The following is a 17,931-nucleotide window of genomic DNA, read 5'->3' on the forward strand; positions in this document are numbered from 1 at the left end:
CCTCCTCCCCTTCCTCCTCGACTCCTCCCTCCTCCCCTTCCTCCTCGACTCCTCCCTCCTCCCCTCCTTCCTCTTCCTCCTCCCCCTCCTCCCTTTCTTCATTCCCCACCTCCTTTCCCCCTTCCTCCCCCTCCTCCCCTTTCTCCTCCACTCCTTCCTCTTCCTCCTCCTCCTGCTGAGGCTCTCTCGGTACTAATATGTCATCTTCTTTGAATTCCGGTTGCATACTTTCCACCTCTCTATCAAATTGATTATATTCTTCTTCCACTTCTGTTTCTTCTTCTTCTTCTAGTGGGAACTCCCCTGCACCTGACATTCTTCTTTGTGGAGTTTCCTTTAGAGAAATTTTGACCATAACCATCAGCAGTTCACTCTATTTCCCATTTTAATTTCCTAGTGCATGAACCTATCAATGGACTGTGTGCAATGCCAGCTCTGGCTCCTTTCCACAGGAATAAAAAGAATTTCATACTTCTGGGAAAGCCTGTACCAAATTGGAAGCATATTGATACCAGGGCCTCTCATCTTTCCAGGAATAACTTTAGAGCCCTGTAGCTCATTTTGTATATATTCCTATTCCCACAGGCAAGCAAAATGATAACCCAGGCATCAACAACAATTCTAATAATGTAAGTAAGGGGAGAAGCAGCGGCTTAGTGGTTAAAAGCGTGGGCTTTGCAGACAGCCTCCCCTACCACCCAATCCTGGTTCCACCACTCACTTGCTCTGAGACCTTGGGCAAGTCCCTGTACCCTCAGAGTGCATATTCGCTCACAGGCAGGATAAAAGTGAGAACCCTCCATTCTGGGGTTGAGATGACCTATGTAAAACGTTCAGTGCAGCTGCCGCAGAGGGCTTGAGAAAGGCAGCAATCGTTTACAAAGTTTAATGGCCTTCTAACATAGTCTCTCACTTATTTCTTCCGACAAACTGGAGTTTGAGGCTCTGGGAGTTGAAATGACTTCATCAGCTCACACCGCTGGAAAGAGGCAGACCTCTCTAACGCTCGGTTCCTCCAGGTGGAAAAAGTGCTAAGATTGCAAGCCCGGGGCCCTGAGCACGGGGCATGCTCCCACTGCAAACTTTGCCGGTGCATCTTGATACTGGGGCCCAGGGGAGGGGAGGAAAGTGTGGGGGTCTGTGGGGGAGGGGAAGGGGACACAACGCCCAGGCGCGGCTCCTTCCTCCAGCTCAGGTCTCTCTGAGGCCACCCCGCCCCTTCCCAGGTGGGGCGAGCGCCCCCCACCCCCGCGGGGCACCAGGTCCTCCTGCACCAGGAACCCCGCCCCCGACTCACGGAGTGCGCCCTCCGACAACCTCACAGGGCCGGCCCTCCCGCCGCCTGGACCCCTCGGTCACCTCCCCAACCTCCAGCGGCCACTGCTTTCTCCTCCGCGCGCTCCTTAGCTACGGTTGCCACCCAAGCCCTGTCCCCAAGGTAACCGCAGCGGCCGTAAAGCGGGAAGGCCGGCTGGTGGTCACGTGTGCAAGGCTCCGCCGCGGGCGGGCGGCACGCCCCCTGGCGGTCCGCGGGGGAGAGGCGCCGCGGGGGCCCCGTGGCGAAATTAGCCTTCCTGGTCCCACCGTCTTCCGCTCCCTCCCCCAACTTTTTCCCCAGGCGCCCACGTCTGAGAAGCGGCATTGGTGGCTCCCTGTAGTTCTGACTTTCTGAAGGCTAAGTAGGAGCTGTTTGGTAAAATCCTCTTTGTCAAAAGCAAACTAAATTTCCTGGCCTCCCGGACACAGCACGCATCGACCCTCCCCACCTTCTCATGGGGCACTACCTGTCCTGCGCAGTATTTCAGCTAGCTGGGAGGACACCCTAGGTAGGCTACGTTATTTGCTGTTCCGATCACAACGTATGTCTGCAAAACCAGCTGAGTTCAACCTGTGAGGATCATTTCAAAGTGACTTTCAGCTGCGATCTCACAGAAGCCGGCACACACCGCCATCCTGAGGTTTCTAAAGGGAGATCTGCGGGAAACCAGCCAAAGGCACTGTCGCAGAAAACTCGGGTGCTCTCATTTTAGGAGAATGTGAATGACTCTCTCCGTCCCCCACCCCCCACCCCAAGCCCCAACGCTGGTTGATTAATACATACATCGCAAAAAAGAAAAATAAAAAGGAACAAACTGGATGGTACAAGCTGTATTTATTATAATCTAGGGCTTATAAAAGATTGGAAAACACTTGGAAAGAGAACACACACAATTTAAACAGCAAATGCTGGTAAGCACAGCATGTAGGGTTGTGGGGGGGGGATGCCCCTGGATGTAGTTTTGAGGAACACACCCAACAGGAAGGTTTTCCCATTGAGCATGAGAATCCATGGCTGGAAGCACACCCCAGGGCTGACTCCTGCCGGGCAAGCTGGCTTCTGTATCCAACCCAAGCAAATCCATTCCCAAGGAACCCAGGCATGGTTCATCAGAATGGGCCACACCGCCTCAGAAACAGAAAGTGGTGGGCAGCAAACAGGGAAATAAACATTGTGATAAGGTGAAGAGAGAAAGTAAAACACAGGGTCACTAAGAATCACTGAAACCCATGTTGCCATGTGAAAGAAAATAAAAGGAAGAAAGAATCCACATTTCCAAGGAGTCAGATCTGCACACACTGCTGGTTCTCATCAGCGATCACGCACACCTTAGCAGTTTACAAACTACTGTTGATATGAGGGGATGACCAGGAGATTCAATTATAAAAAGTCAATTTAGAAGGTAATTTGCAAAAAAAAATAAAAAATAAAAATAAAAAATTATCAGGTTTGTTTTTTTTAAATTCCAGAAACAAAGGGAGCTTGCTGCCCTCTGGTGGGATACAGGAGAGGAAGCAGACACCACAGTGGGTTACCTGGGGAGCCTCCTGATTTTCCCCACTCTTCAAAGGAGCAGTTGTGGTCCCATAGGATGTAATTTCTGTATCCAAGCAGCAATGCCACACTGCAAATGTATGTGGTGAAACCCCATTCCCTAAAGGCTGATGTTCTTAAAGTGTTGTTGGTCAAATCTTGACTGCAGCACCACTGTTCATTTGTTCTGTCCCAAATTTTTTTTTTTTTTTTAAATAAGCTCTACACCCTATGTGGGGCTTGAACTCAGAGCCCCAAGTTGCATGCTCTACCAACTGAGCCAGCCAGGTGACCCTGTTCTGTTTAACTTTCTTTCTTTTTTCAAGATTTTATTTTTCTTAAGTAACCTCTGCACCCAACGTGGGGCTCGAACCTACAACTCCAAAATCAAGAGCTGTATGCTCCACCGACTGAGCCAGCTAGGCACCCCTGTCCGGCTTTCTATAAGAATGTTCTAATTCTAAGCTTTGGTTTGAGAGGTTTTCACAAGAAATTCAGTTGGCACTAAATGTTAACTGAATTTAATTTAAATAAAAATTAAAAAAAAGAAATTCAGTTGGGGTGATAACATGGTCATATCAACACTGAAAACTGTTGATTTGGGAGAAAAAATTCCTAAAAGAATAAAGTCCTATCGGCTCCCGCCAGAATAACTCCCGCCCACTTGCCCACAATCCAGAGGACTCCCCTTTAGGGGCCACGGCCTAATTTGCAAAAGATACCAAGCACAAATCAAGTTAACAAGGCCTTAAACCCAAGAGATTACACTGGGAGGCCACGGCATTTCCGTCACCCAGAAGTTCAGGCTTCCAGCCTCTTCCAGATCCTGAAGCTTCGGGGAGAGAAGAAAAGGAAGAAATTCCCAACCAGACCCATGTCCAGGGCAAGGGCAGATGTTTTCCTACTACCGTTCCCCAGGGAACATCATCTTTGCAAAGGAATAATGTTGCAGCTGGAAGAAAAAAAGAAAAGGAACAGCATAAGTTTGGTGGCTCCATTCAGAAGACCAGACAGTGAGCCCCCTAAGTGTTTCACCTATGCTCTTTTTTTTTTAAGATTTTATTTATTTATTTGACAGAGATACCAAGCAGGCAGAGGCAGGCAGAGGGAGAGAGGGGGAAGCAGGCTCCCTGCTGAGCAGAGAGCCCTATATGGGACTCGATCCCAGGACCCTGAGATCACGACCTGAGCCAAAGGCAAAGGCTTTAACCCACTGAGCCACCCAGGCGCCCCTCGCCTGTGCTCTTTAATTCTTTTAGAGCAAATGCCCAGGTAAGGCGAGAACCAGAGTGACCAGGGCTCCCTCTGCCGCCATACCTGTGATCTCACTGCTGCTGTAGGTGCTTATCAGGCGATCTGGGGAAAATCCTCATTTCCCAGAGGCCCCCCACCTCCTCCCCACGGCTTTAGGGCTGACACGCACTCAGGTGACAGCTGACAGGGTGTCGTCAGCGAGCAGAAATGATACTTTACCCCAGCAGTCCTTTTCCTGCCCAGCGGGTCGGGACAAGTCTAAGCTGGTGTTTCTCCCCTCTGCGGATCACTGTCACATTCAAGGGTTTCTGAAAGGAAAAGAGGCTCATTTTATAGTCCACGTGTTTCGTATTCAAAGAGATTCAGACTAACAACCCGGAATACTGACTTTTCACACCAGAGTGGTAGGGATGCTTGTATTAAACATAGTCCCATAGTTGTCAAGAGTGTGGGGGACGTGACACTCTTGGGGCAGCCGATGAGTCACAAATTAGTAGGGTCTTCCTGGACAATTGTGTCTCCCCACCAAAAAAAATCTTTAAAAAGGTGAACACGAGATACATTTTGCAGAAGTACAAGACGATATATGAACAAAGTGTTCCTTCTAGGACTGTTTATAAATTCAAAACCTGAAAACACTCAAAATATCCCTCGATAAGGTATTATTCAAATATACCATAGTAAACGAAGCAGTTTTAGTAAAAACAAAATGAGCAAAGTATGAACCCCTTTGAATATATGCTTTTTTGTTTGGTTTTTGTTTTTTATTTCTTTATTATTTTTTTAAAATTCTTTTTTAAGAAGGCTCCATGCCCAATGGGGGGCTCAAACTCTTGACCCTGAGATCAAGAAGTGCATGCTCTACCAACTGACCCAGCCAGGCACCCCCTGAATATACCTTCTAAAAGGGGATATAAATTGCTTCATGCATACAAAGCTTTCTGGAAGAAATACCAAAACACTGTGAACAATGGTTACTTACAGAGAGAAGCACTGGGAGTTTGGAGTGAAAGAGGATGACATGTATATCTTTTTTTTTTTCCCTCTTTTTCTTTGAAGATTTTATTTATTTGAGAGACAGCAAGCGAGAGAGTACAAGCAGGGGGAACAGAGAGGAAACAGCAGAGGGAGAGGGAGAAGCAGAATCCCTGCTCGGGCTCTGGGCCCAATTCCAGGACCCTGGAATCATGACTTGAGCTGAAGGCAGATGCTTAACCAACTGAGCCACCCAGGCACCCCCACTTTTATGTCTTTCTGTACCATTAATTTGTTTTTATCATGTGTATATATTACTTTGATGTAAAAAATTAAAACAATACATATGAAGGAAACTTAACAAATTACAACAAGGTGCATCAAAGGCCACTATCAACAGAGTGAAAAGTAGCTCACAGGATGGGAGAAAATATTGGCAAATCATATATCCAATAAGGGATTAATATCCAGAATATGTGGGGCACCTGGGTGGCTCAGTGGATTGAGCCTCTGCCTTTAGCTCAGGTCATGATCCTGGGATCCCGGGATCGAGCCCCACATCTGGCTCCTTGCTCAGCGGGAAGCCTGCTTCTCTCTCTCCCACTCCCCCTGCTTGTATTCCCTCTCTTGCTGTGTCTCTCTCTGTCAAATTAAAAAAAAAAATCCAGAATATGTAAAGAACTCTTAAAACTCACAATAGCAAACCACCCAATTAAAAAATAAGCAAAAAACTAGGGGCACCTGGGTGGCTCAGTCAGTTAAGTGGCTGCCTTCGGCTTGGGTCATGATCCCAGGGTCCTGGGATCGAGCACCACATAGGGCTCCCTGTTCAGTGGGGATCCTGCCTCTTCCTCTCCCACTGCCCTCCTACTCATGCTTTCTATCTCAAATAAAATAAATAAAATCTTAAAAAAAAAAAAAAGCAAAAAACTCAAGTAGATATTTCTCGAAAAAAGATAAACAAATAGCCAAAAGCACATGAAACAATGTTTCACATCACTATCACTGAAGAAATACAAATCAAAACCACAGTGAGGTATCACTACACACCCACTAGGATGACTACTGTCCAAAAAGCAGAAAATGACAAGAGTTGGTGAGGATGTAGAGAGACTGGAACCCTTGTGCCCTGCTGGGGGGAATGAAAAATGGCCAGTTGCTGTGGAGAACGGTATGGCTGGTCCTCAAAAAACGGATGATAGGGGCGTCTGGGTGGCTCAGTTGGTTGGGCGTCTGCCTTTGGCTTGGGTCATGATCTGGGGGTCCTGGGATTGAGCCCCACATCGGGCTCTCTGCTCAGCAGGGAACCTGCTTCCCCCTCTCTCTGCCTGCCTCTCTGCCTACTTGCGATCTCTCTCTCTCTCTGTCAAATAAATAAAATCTTAATAAAAAAAAAAAAAACTGATGACAGAAGGACCACATAATCCTGCAATTTTTTTTTCAAAGATTTACTTATTTATTTGAGAGAGTGAGTGAGCGTGCAAGGGGAGGGGCAGAGGGAATCCCAAGCAGACTCTGCTCTGAGCACAGAGCCCCAAGTGGGGCCTGATCTCATGACCCCAAAGATCACAGCCTGGGCCAAAACCAAAAGTCAGATGCCTAACCGACAGTGCCACCCAGAAGCCCCCACATAATCCTGCAATTAAACCTCCTGGTATACACCCCAAGAATCGAAAGCGGGGACTTGAACAGGTATTTGTGTAGCCCTGTTCACAGCTACATTACTCATAACAGTCAAGAGATGGAAGCCAACCAAGTGTCCATCAACGGACAAGCGGATGAACAAAACATGGTCTATTCACACGACGGATCATTCAGCCTTAGGAAACATGGACACACACGACAATGTGGATGGACCATGAAGACAGTATGCTAAGTAAATCCACCAGCCACAGAAGGAGAAATAGAGTCTGATCCACTGGTAGATGCAAATCCCACTGAGAGCAAATTCACAGAGACAGAAGACAGAGGAGTGATCTCCAGAGGCTTGGGGAGAAGAGAATGGGAAGTTAGTGTTTAACAGGTACAGAGTTTCAGTCTGGAAAGTTGAGAAAGTTCTGCCGATGGATGGAGGAGATAGATAGGATGTACTTAATGCCAGAGAACTGCACACTTAGAAACGGTCTAAGTGTTAAATTTATGTTATGTGTATTTTACCACAATTTTTAGAATTATGGCAGATCTAGCAATGGAATTTCTGAAATCTGACAAAATAAGAAGAAAAAAAGAGAAAGATGCCATTTTTCACCTAGATGGTCAAAGAAGAAGAAAGAGCACAGGTGAGAGATGACGAGAAGCAAGCCCTCACCTACACTGCTTGAGAAAATATGAACTGATCCGAGCTTTCTGGAGGACACCTGACAACATCTATCAGATCTGTAAATGTGCACTGCCTCTGACCCAGTAATTCCACTTCCAGAAATCTCTCCGACAGAACCCTCACACAAAACAAGAATGTTTACTACCCCATTGTTGGAGATGGCCAAACATCGGACACAACCTAAATGTCTGCTACGGAGGGCTGGTGACATAAAAGATGGCGGACCAACAAATGGAATATGGGAATATACCCACATGGGAATCTTGGGGGGAGGACCCAGAACACTATGTACAGTAGGTCTTGTTTGCCTCCTTTTTCAAGGAGAAATCACTATAGGCATATTCATTCATACTTAAGAAATGTGTGAGAGAAGCTGATGTGCTTCTGGTTCTAGAAATGATATCCCTAGACAAGCTAGAAACGCAGAGGTCATCCTTGACATGAGATAGGCGTCATATTACCAGGCTGCTAAAACTGTCAGTCCTCCAATCAGCTCTCTGTCTTCCCAGCATCTGGAGAAATCCTTCCGAGACACAAAGCTGCCTACATTTGTTACCCTCAGTTTGGAAGTGTGCATGGCTCTCTACTGCTCCTCAGGGAAAGAGAATGAAATCTTGATAGGACCACAAGGCCTCGCGCAGTCTGGCCCTGGCCAACTTCCCAGATCTACCTCCTCTCTCCCTACTCCCTTTCTCCTTGTTCTGGGCTCCAACCATCTTCTCTGGAACTCCCACCTCAGGGACATGGCCATCTCTCTGCCAGTCTCTGGCCTTGATCAACTTCTTTTAAGATTTGTATCTTTCTAAGTAATCTCCACACCCAACATGGGGTTCGAACCCACAACCCCAAGATCAAGAGTCACACGATCCACCGACCGAGCCAGCAAGGCAACCCCAGGACTTTATCAACTTCTAACACTCACAGGTCACGTCCTCAGGAAGGTGATCCTAAGACCCATCACTGCTCTCCCAGCCTTCTCGAACTTTCCCTTCATGACACTCATGAGAGTGTATAATTACGTTTGATTAATGTTTGTCTCCCCCACGAAAGGGTTCCCGAGGCAAGGGCCTTCTGTTTTTCTGTGTTGCTCCCACACCTTGTCCAGCCCTCAAGCAGAGCAGGGAAGGGACTTAGAGGAGGGATAGACCCTCTTTCTTCAAAAACGTTTGCCCTACCTGCTGCTTTTATACTAAAAATGCATGATTTTTATTTATGGGAGATATAATTAATATACCACCAAATCCATTTTGAAGTATACAATTCAGGGGGGTTTAGTATATTCAGACATTTGTACAACCATAACCACGACCTGACTGAAGAACATTTTCAGAAGACCCCTGTGCCAAAAGCAGTCACTCCCCATTCTGTGCTCCACTCAGCCCGGGGCGACCACCAACCTGCTTTCCGTCTCCGCGAATCTGCACGGTTCTGGACGCTTCACATAAACCAAATTCTAAAACACACAGCCCTTTGGGTCTGGCTTCTTTCAGCACAAATCCTTTCAAGGCTCATCCATGTTATAACATGTCAGCACTCCATTCTTTTCTACAGCTCAATACAACATGCGTTGTTTATAATAAAGATGACTTTTTTTTAAATTTAAGATTTTTTTTTTCCTTTGAAAATACATGGATTTGATGCAGAAGCTGAGCTCTGGGAAGTGACCAAAAGACAGAGATTTGTCTACAAGAGGACTGATTTCCAGGTTTCCATAAAATTGGAAACTACCTAAATATCTAAAAACAGAAATGTGGTGGGGGTTTTTTGTATCATTTTTCTAAAGTCACAAAGCGGACTCTTGATACTCAAGTTGGACTGTGGTTCCGGGAGGATCCAGGGCCTTGAGGGGGTGAGGTCTCCCGACCCCAGCAGTATGATATAATGGAATTCCCCAAGGAATTTCATTTGAGAAAAGGTGCTAATGGGGCACCTGGGTGGCTCAGCAGGTTAAATCTCTGCCTTCAGCTCAGGTCATGATCTCAGGGTTCTGGAATCGAGCCCCGCATCAGGCTTTCTGCTCAGCAGGGAGCCTGCTTCCCCTCCCCCCACCTGCCTCTCTGCCTACTTGTGATCTCTCTCTGTCAAATAAATAAATAAAATCTTTAAAAAGAAAGAAAAGGTACTATTACTTACAAATGTTCAGTAACTGCTTTTGTAAAAAAGGGTTCATAGTCGCCATGCCCTGCGTGATAGCTGATAATAATATTGTATTGCCTATTTGAAAGTTGCTAAGAGAGTAAACCTTAAACGTTCTCATCACAAGAAAAACATTTTAATTACGATAATGGATGTTAACTAGACTTATTGTGATGATCATTTCTGTAACATATACAGATAGTGAATCATTACACTGTACCTCGTAACTAACATAATATTATATGTCAATTATACCTCAATAAAAAAAAAAAGGATTCATAGATCTATGAAGAGTTTAGTAATAAATTTTAACAAGAAAAGGCAGACTAAACACCAGTAGCTGTTATCACTAATCACCAAAAACTGGAAACAACCTAACTGTCCCCACGCTGGTAAATGGGCAAACCATCTGGCACTCATCTACGCAGCGGGACACGACTGAGCAGTAAAAAGGCACGAACAACAGAAACACACAACAATACAGAAGAGATCTCAGATGTACGCCGCCAAGTGCAAGAAACCAGAGTTAAAAGGCGACGCGTACTGTGTGGTTCCATTTATATTCTTGAAAAGGAACAACTATAGGGCACGGATTGTGGGGTGGGGGTTGGGGGAGGGGTTAACCACAGATATGAGGCCATTTTGGGGAGGATGATGGAACTGTTCTGTATCTTCATTACAGTGGCAGTTCCCAGACTATGTACATGTGTCAAAATCCCCAGTACCGTACGCCATACAGGGTAAATTTGCTGTAGGTAAGTTACCCTAATAAAAATAGCCAATAGTTCTATATGCTACTATATGAACAGACCGACCCCAGAAGAACACAGAGCTGCAAAGTGGCTACCTCTGGAGGAGAGATTTTTCATTACACGTTCTTTGATTCGGTCTGAAACATGTGTAGGTATTACCTCTTCCAGAAAAAGAGACATATTTACAAAACAAACCAATAACAATGAGCCCAGGCAACTGCAAAGTTTAGAAGCGTGTGCAGCAAGGTGCACAGGACACGTAAGAAAACCATAACCCTAGGAAAGTCTGGGGAAAAGGAGTGAGAAAGCAGGAGAGACTCTGGGTAAACATAACAGAAGAATGCTACATCTAGAACCCTCACTAACATGACAGGACAACTGACAGTAACGAAGGAACACCACCACAGGACAAATAAATCACAAGAAAGGAGACTGCAAAGATGAGAGAAGGCACCAGAATGAAAAGCCAACAGAAACCGGCAAGTGGTAGCTGAGCAAGGAGAGAAAACAGAAACCCTGTGTGGTGGGTTCTAGAAAGTGCCCATAAATTCTTTGATACTCCTTTAAGAGGTAAAGGCTAATTCCCCTACCTTTGAGTGTGGGCTGGACTTGGGTGAGTCGCTTCTAATGAACAGAATCATGTGGAAGTGATAACGTGTGTCTTCAGACACTGGGTCAAATGTGGCTCTGCTGCCTCCTCTCTGCGTTCTCCAGGACCCTCACTCTGAGGGGAGCAGCGGCCACGTTGTAGGGATACCCCAGCAGCACTACAGAGGGGCCCAAGCGACGAGGAGCTGACGTGCTATCAGCCATGTGAGTGGGGCATCTTAGAAACAGATTTTCTAACCTTGACTACAACCTCATGAGACTGTCGGCCAGAACCACCCAGCTAAAACACGCCTGGACATCCACCCCTCAGGAACTGTGAGAGATAATAAATTTAAGCTGCTAAGTTTACAGTGACTTTTTTTTTTTTTCATCACCAATAAACAACTAATAAACCCTTCATGGCAACAGGTTAAAAAGACGCTGATACGTGTGCCTGGGTGGCTCAGTGAGTTAAGCCTCTGCCTTCGGCTCAGGTCATGATCTCAAGGTCCTGAGTCAAGCCTCATGTTGGGCTCCACACTCAGCAGGGAACCTGCTTTTCCCTCTCCGTCTGTTCCCTCCCCCTGCTCATGCTCGCTCTCTCTCTCTCTCAAATAAACAACAACAAAAAAAATCTTTAAAAAAAAAAGAAGCTGATAAAGAACAAATTAATTTGTTCTAGGCAACCCCAGAAAGGTTCAGAACAAACAGACCAATGGATCATAAAGAGTAAGAATCCCACTCATAAAAATTTGATATATAACAGAGGTGGCCATATAAATGAGTGGGTAAAGTATTAACTATTCACTAAGGGTTTGGGGACAACTCTTATCCATCTGGGGTAAGAAAAACTTTTGGTACCCTACCTCACACCATTCACAGAATTAATTCCAGATGAGGTATATACAAAGTTGCTGTATATGTAACAAATGTCTGCACAATGTCTTCTACATCAATGTTCGCAGGGGTATTATTCAACAGCCATAAAGTGAAACCAAACCCAATACTCATCAACTGACGAATGGATAAATGAAATGGGTGAGTAATGGATGTCCACACAAAAGGGTATTCCTTGGCCACAAAAGGTATGGTACTGACGCCTGCTACAACACGGGTGAACCTTGAAAACACGATGCTAAGCAAAAGAAGTTAATCACAAAATAGCCCATGTTATATGATCCCACTTAAATGAAATGTCCAGAATAAGCAGATCCATAGAGACTAAAAGTTTAGTGTTTCAGGGGTCGGTGGGTAGGGAGAAGGGGGAGTAACTGCTAAGGGGTATGGAGCTGATTTTCAAGGTGTGAAAATGTTCTAAGATTGACTGTGGTGATGGATGCACAGCTCTATGCATATACTAAAAACCACAGTTATGCACTTTTTGTAATCTCTACACCCAACGTGAAGCTCAAACTCAAAACCCCGAGATCAAAAGTCACATACTCCACCGACTGAGCCACCCAGGTGCACCAAGCTATGCACTTTAAATGGGGGAACTATACAGTATGTGAATTATACCTTGAAGCTGTTAAAAAAAAATAAGAAAGATTGGGGCACCTGGCTGGCTCAGTTGGTTAAGCAGTTGACTCTTGATTTTGACTCAAGTTATGATCTCAGGGTTGTACAATCAAGCCCCACATCGGGTTCTACATTGGGCAGGGAGCTGCCAAAGATTCTCTCCTCTCCTTCTCCCTCTACCGCCTCTCTCCCTCTCTAAAAAAAAAACAATAAAATAATAATAATAATAATAGGGGCACCTGGGTGGCTCAAGACAGTTAAGCGTCTTCCTTCGGCTCAGGTCATGATCCCAGGGTCCTGGGATGGAGCCCCACATCGGGCTCCCTGCTCTCCATAGGAAGCCTGCTTCTCCCTCTCCCATTTCCCCCACTTGTGTTCCTTCTCTCGCTCTGTCTCTCTCTGTCAAATAAATACATAAAATCTAAAACAAAAAACAAAAAGACAAAGTGTAGATCTTTGCCAAGGTAACTTCTGTTAAAGTTACATTACTGAGCCATGCGCTGAGGTCGTCAGGTGGGAATGCTATGTAAAAGCCTACTGACTGCAACCAATTTTGAATCCCAAACCTTACTGTATTTTCAAGGACTGAAACTGACCATCTGTACATGAATCATATTCTAATGTACTCATCCCTGTCCCATATTTCCTTAAATTCTCAGGTATGGTTTAGGCAGGGAAGACCTTATGATCTTAACAAATTTAACAAAATGGTTATTAAGTAACTTTAAAACAAAACAAAACAAAACAAAAACACTTCCAAGTAATCAGTCACCATACACTACGTTAAAAAACAAGGAGCTAACGGGAAAAACGTATATAGCATGAAAACAGGCCACAGTTTCGTATCTGGAGTATGCAAAAAATTCCTACCCATCATTTTTTTTTAAAAGACAAATAACCCAAGAGAAAAAAAGATGGGAAAAAAGGTAAACAGACAATCCACAGAAATGAAAATAGGAACATTAATGGACATATAAAAGATACTCCACCTCACTGGTAATCAGGAAAATAAAAATTAAAATAAGATGCCATTTCAACAAAAATGTTAAAAGATCAGCAATACAGAGTACTATGGAAGATATGATGCACTCACATACTGTTGGTGGGCGTACAAATTAGTGAAACTTTTTTGGATTACCTACTATAAGTGTGTTTAATACACTGAGAGCCTACAATTCTATTTTCTGGTATTTACATCAAGAAGTAGTATGTGAACATGGATATACGATTGTTCATGTTAGTATAAAATCAAAAGTAACCAAAACGTCCCCTGATAAGGCAGGGGATAGACAAGCTGGGGTCCGTTCATACAAGGGAGTGCTATGACCAATACAGCAGAGCAAGGTATGTGAAAATGCAAAGCTCTCCAAGAAACAATGGAAACAGGGATGGGAAGCAGGGCAGGAGTACTGATACAGGGTGGCTGCAAAGGCCTCTCCCAGGTGTCATTTGTACAAAATGAGGGATGGACATAAGGGAGAAAAAGCTCTCCAGGCAGAGAGAACAGCAAGTGCAAAGGCCCGGTGCCTGAGCAACCGCTCTCTGAAAGCAGCAAAGACCCCGCTGTCGATTCCTGGCCCCGGGCCATTCTAGGGTTACTGAGCAGATGTGACCTCCAACTCACCCCCTCACTGTGCTGCACCACACTGCCAACATTATGCAGAGACTGGAAGTTCTGGGTGTTCACAGAGCCAAACTCCACAATCTCGTCGTCCACTTGCAGACCCTAAAGAAAGAGAAAATAGAAAACCAGGGTAGAGGTCAAATGTGCTTCTGGTGTTCTTCACCCTTCCATGTCCAATTTAACATCCAGGCCAAGAGCTTGTTTTCCACCAGGAAGAGTGGCAGGTGTGAAGCAAAGAGGTCAGGCATTTAGCTATCTCACACGGGAGGCAGCGGCGGGTAACTGGGCCACCTCCTCCTGCGGGTTCCTTCTAGGACAGATCTAGTAAAAGAGGGCCAGATCTGCTCAATGTCTGATAAAAGCTGGTGGCAGTACAGGCTGTAAAGCATGTGGAGTAGGGGTACCTGGGTGGCTCTGGGTTAAAGCCTCTGCCTTCAGTTCAGGTCATGATCCTGGGGTCCTGGGATCGAACCCTACCTCGGGCCCTCTGCTCGGTGGGGAGCCTGCTTCCCCCTCTCTCTGTCTCTGCCTGACTCTCCGCCTACCTGTGATCTCTGTCAAATAAATAAATAAAATTAAAAAACAAAAAAAGAATGCGGAGTAAAAGCTGTTTTCTGGGGTTAGGGGTAAAAAGAGGCAGGCCAACTTCAGCCTCTTTTGTTCAGGGGTCAGAATTAATTAATTAATTAATTAATTTTAAGATTTTTATTTGAAAGAGAGTGAGCCAGAAAGAGAGCATGAGCAGAGGGAGGGCAGAGGCAGAGGCAGACTCCCCACTGAGCAGCCTCCCAGGACCCTGGGATCACGACCTGAACCAACTCAAGAAGCTTAACAACTGAACCATCCAGACGCCCCTAGAGGTCAGAATTTAGACACATCTGGGGCACCTGGGTGGCTCAGTCATTGGGCGCCTGCCTTTGGCTCAGGTCATGATCCCAAGATCCTGGGATCGAGCCCCACATCGGGTTCCCTGCTCCACGGGAAGCCTGCTTCTCCCTCTCCCACTCCCCCTGCTTGTGTTCCCTCTCTCGCTATCTCTCTCTCTCTCTGTTAAAAAATATATAAAATCTTAAAAAAAAAAAAAAAGAATTCAGAAAAGTTTGCCCTAGAGGTCCCCACACAAGCAGCCACAGGCACAAGGCTGACCTAGGACTAGTGTGACCCTTTCACTCTAAGAATGCACTGATCACGAGTCACTCACTCCTTCAGCAAATATCTGTCATGGGCCAACTATAGCCCTGTGCTAGATGCTGTGAACAGAGCAGCAAGTAAAATGAGGCTCGAGTATAACTTACCATCCTGTGATCACTACAGACAGTGAGCAGGACCTGGATTTAGGACCCAGTTCCATAGCTGAGGAGCTACATGTCTTAGCACCAGTTACTTCTGGTCTTAGAGGGTTTTTTCATGGGTAAGATGGGGTTATGATCAGTACTTACCCCAGGAGGCAGCTATGGAATTAAATATTAACTACACAGGCACCTAAAAACTTGAACATGATGTTCAGACTCGCATTACTCATCATATCCAAAAGATGGAAACCAAATGTTCATCAATTGATGTGTGGATAAAATCAATGGTATCTATCCACATGGTGGAATGGTATTCAGCCATGAAAAGGAAAGAACCAGAGATACATGTTCTCTCACAGATGAACCCTGAACGCATGATATTAAGTGGGAACAGCCAGTCATAAAGGACCATATATGATTCCATTTAGATTAAGTATCCAAAATAGGCAAATTCAGAGACAGAAAGCAGACTGGTGGCTGCCAGGAACTGGGAGAAGGTAGGACTGGGGGCTGATGGCTAACCAGCATAGGGTTTCCTTCCAGAATCATGAAAATGTTCTCCAACTGTTGGCAGTGATGGCTGCCCAGCTCTGGGACTACACTAACAGCCACGGAACTTTACGCTCCAAATGGGTAAACTGTATGGTATGTGAACAGTTTCTCAATAAAGCTGTTTAAAACTTTTTAAAAATATGCCAGGTAAGATCTAGAACTCACTTGGCAGGACAGTTGGTGCAAAGCAAGGACTCAGTAAATGGTAATACTACTGTCCTTCTCATGAGTACAACTCGGTGTCCAGCTGAAGTAAGCCCAAGAAGAGAGCCCCTTTCCCTTTCTGAGAATACTTATCACCTTCTTCCTCGTGTCTCGGGTCTCTCCCTGAGCAGGTTAGTGGGCAGCAGGGGCTGACTCCCCTCCAGAGCCCCGGCCCCAGCACAGGGCTGGACCCCCAGGGCTCCATCAGTGTTTGCTAAGTAAGTGGGTGAAGTCCGGCTACGGCCTTGTCTGTCTGTCCACGGTCCGCCCCCACCCCACACCCCCACCCGAGGCTACCTGACCCACCGTACCCTCTGGGTATGGATTTAGGGGATAGGGTTCTGGCTTACCGCAGTACTGGCTGGGGAGCCCGGGCTGACGCTGTTCACTTTGGCGAAGGCCTGCGGCTGGCTGAGGCCCTCGCTCTGGCCCAGGCTGCGGCTCATGGCCTCCTTGTGGGCCTCAGCCATGTCCCGGGCCTGCTTCTCCTTGTCGCGAGCGTGTAGCTGGTGCAGGGCCTCTTCCACCTGCTTCATGATGGCCTTGTGATCGTTCTGCAAGCCTGGGAGGAGAAAGCCACATCAGGGGACAAGGAAGACGGCCGAGGACACCAGACTCCCACATCCGTTCACGGAAGGGTTAACGAGCACTTACTCCTAGCCAATGGACCAGAGGCAGAGGACAAATATGTGGCCAGGATGACGCTCAGAGTCCAGCAAGGGAAGCCGCTCAGGAACAAGTCACTGCTAGACCTGCCAATGACTGCCGCTGAGCCAGCCAGGACCGACCCTGCCAATCTAGATCAGGGGAGACGTCCCAAAGGCAGCGCTGTTTCACCTGAGACCGGAAAGGTGCGGAGAAACAAGAAATCGCCCCTGTGAATCCAGAGCCGGCACCACAAATGCACACATGGGGCAAGTGCGCTGGTCACGCAAACAAGTGACCTGAGCTGGGCATAAGAAGGACCTCACCTTTCTCCTAATGCCCCGGAAGGAAAAAGGGATGCCTAAATCCGCTAATATGTGGCAGGCAATGTTCGGTCTAGGAGAAGGAACAGGAGAAAAGCTGGAAATTAGAAATTTGGGGGTAAAATCCCCTTTTGCAGTACTGATGGCTAATCCAAAATGTGGCAAACTGGGGCCGCCTGGCTGGCCCCTGTTGGAAAAGCACGAGACTCTTGATCTCTAGGGTTGTGAGTTAGAGCCCCATGTTGGATGTACAGTTTAGTTTAAAAAAAAAAAACAAGAGGGGCGCCTGGGTGGCTCAGATGGTTAAGTGTCTGCTTTCAGCTCAGGTCATGATCCCAGGGTTCCAGGATCAAGTCCCACATCGGGTTCCCTGCACAGTGGGGAGCTTGCTTCTCCCTCTGCCTCTATCTCTATGAATAAATAAAATCTTTTAAAAAACAAAAGAAACGAAAACAACTTCTGAGAATAGTTTTTCAAAGAGGATCAGTAAGAATTGCTCAGAGGCGCCTGGATAGCTCAGTCAGTTAAACATCTTTTTAAAGTGTGGTATTAGCAAAGAGATAGATCAACAGAACAATATAAAAAACTAAGAGACCTAAATAGGTCTGCAAATTTCCTATGTAATACTGCTAGCATTTCACATTAATGGAGAAAGAACAGGCTATTTAATAAATGCTGCTAGAACATCAGGGGAACCATCTGGAAAAAAAGTAAGTCAGCACTCTCTCTCACATGGTAGGCTCTGTTTCTCGAATTTCCCTCAGAATCCTAAATGCCAAGTAAAGCAGGCCACAGCCCTGGGGAGTCTAAGGGTTGATCCAAAAGCCCCAAATTTCCCTCAGTCTTCACATGGTTTTTCCCTACTATGTAACTTCTACTTGTTTCAGTACAAAAAAA

At 46.0% G+C, this 17,931-nt stretch overlaps 1 protein-coding gene across 1 annotated transcript in view; it reads right to left on the minus strand.

The window, feature by feature from the left end:
• Positions 1 to 2,133: 2,133 nt before the first annotated feature.
• PSMD9 (proteasome 26S subunit, non-ATPase 9) overlaps positions 2,134 to 17,931 on the minus strand; it is a 22,764-nt gene continuing 6,966 nt past the window's right edge. The window contains exons 2-4 of the mRNA XM_059408350.1: positions 14,019 to 14,120; positions 4,325 to 4,413; positions 2,134 to 3,803 (exon numbers count right to left, since the gene is read on the minus strand). Of these exons, the coding sequence (XP_059264333.1) occupies positions 3,776 to 3,803; positions 4,325 to 4,413; positions 14,019 to 14,120 (219 nt within the window). The 3' untranslated portion in view covers positions 2,134 to 3,775. The remainder of the gene's footprint in view (positions 3,804 to 4,324; positions 4,414 to 14,018; positions 14,121 to 17,931) is intronic.

Source organism: Mustela nigripes, chromosome 8, assembly GCF_022355385.1.
Source record: "Mustela nigripes isolate SB6536 chromosome 8, MUSNIG.SB6536, whole genome shotgun sequence".
Taxonomy (NCBI): Eukaryota; Metazoa; Chordata; class Mammalia; order Carnivora; family Mustelidae; genus Mustela; species Mustela nigripes.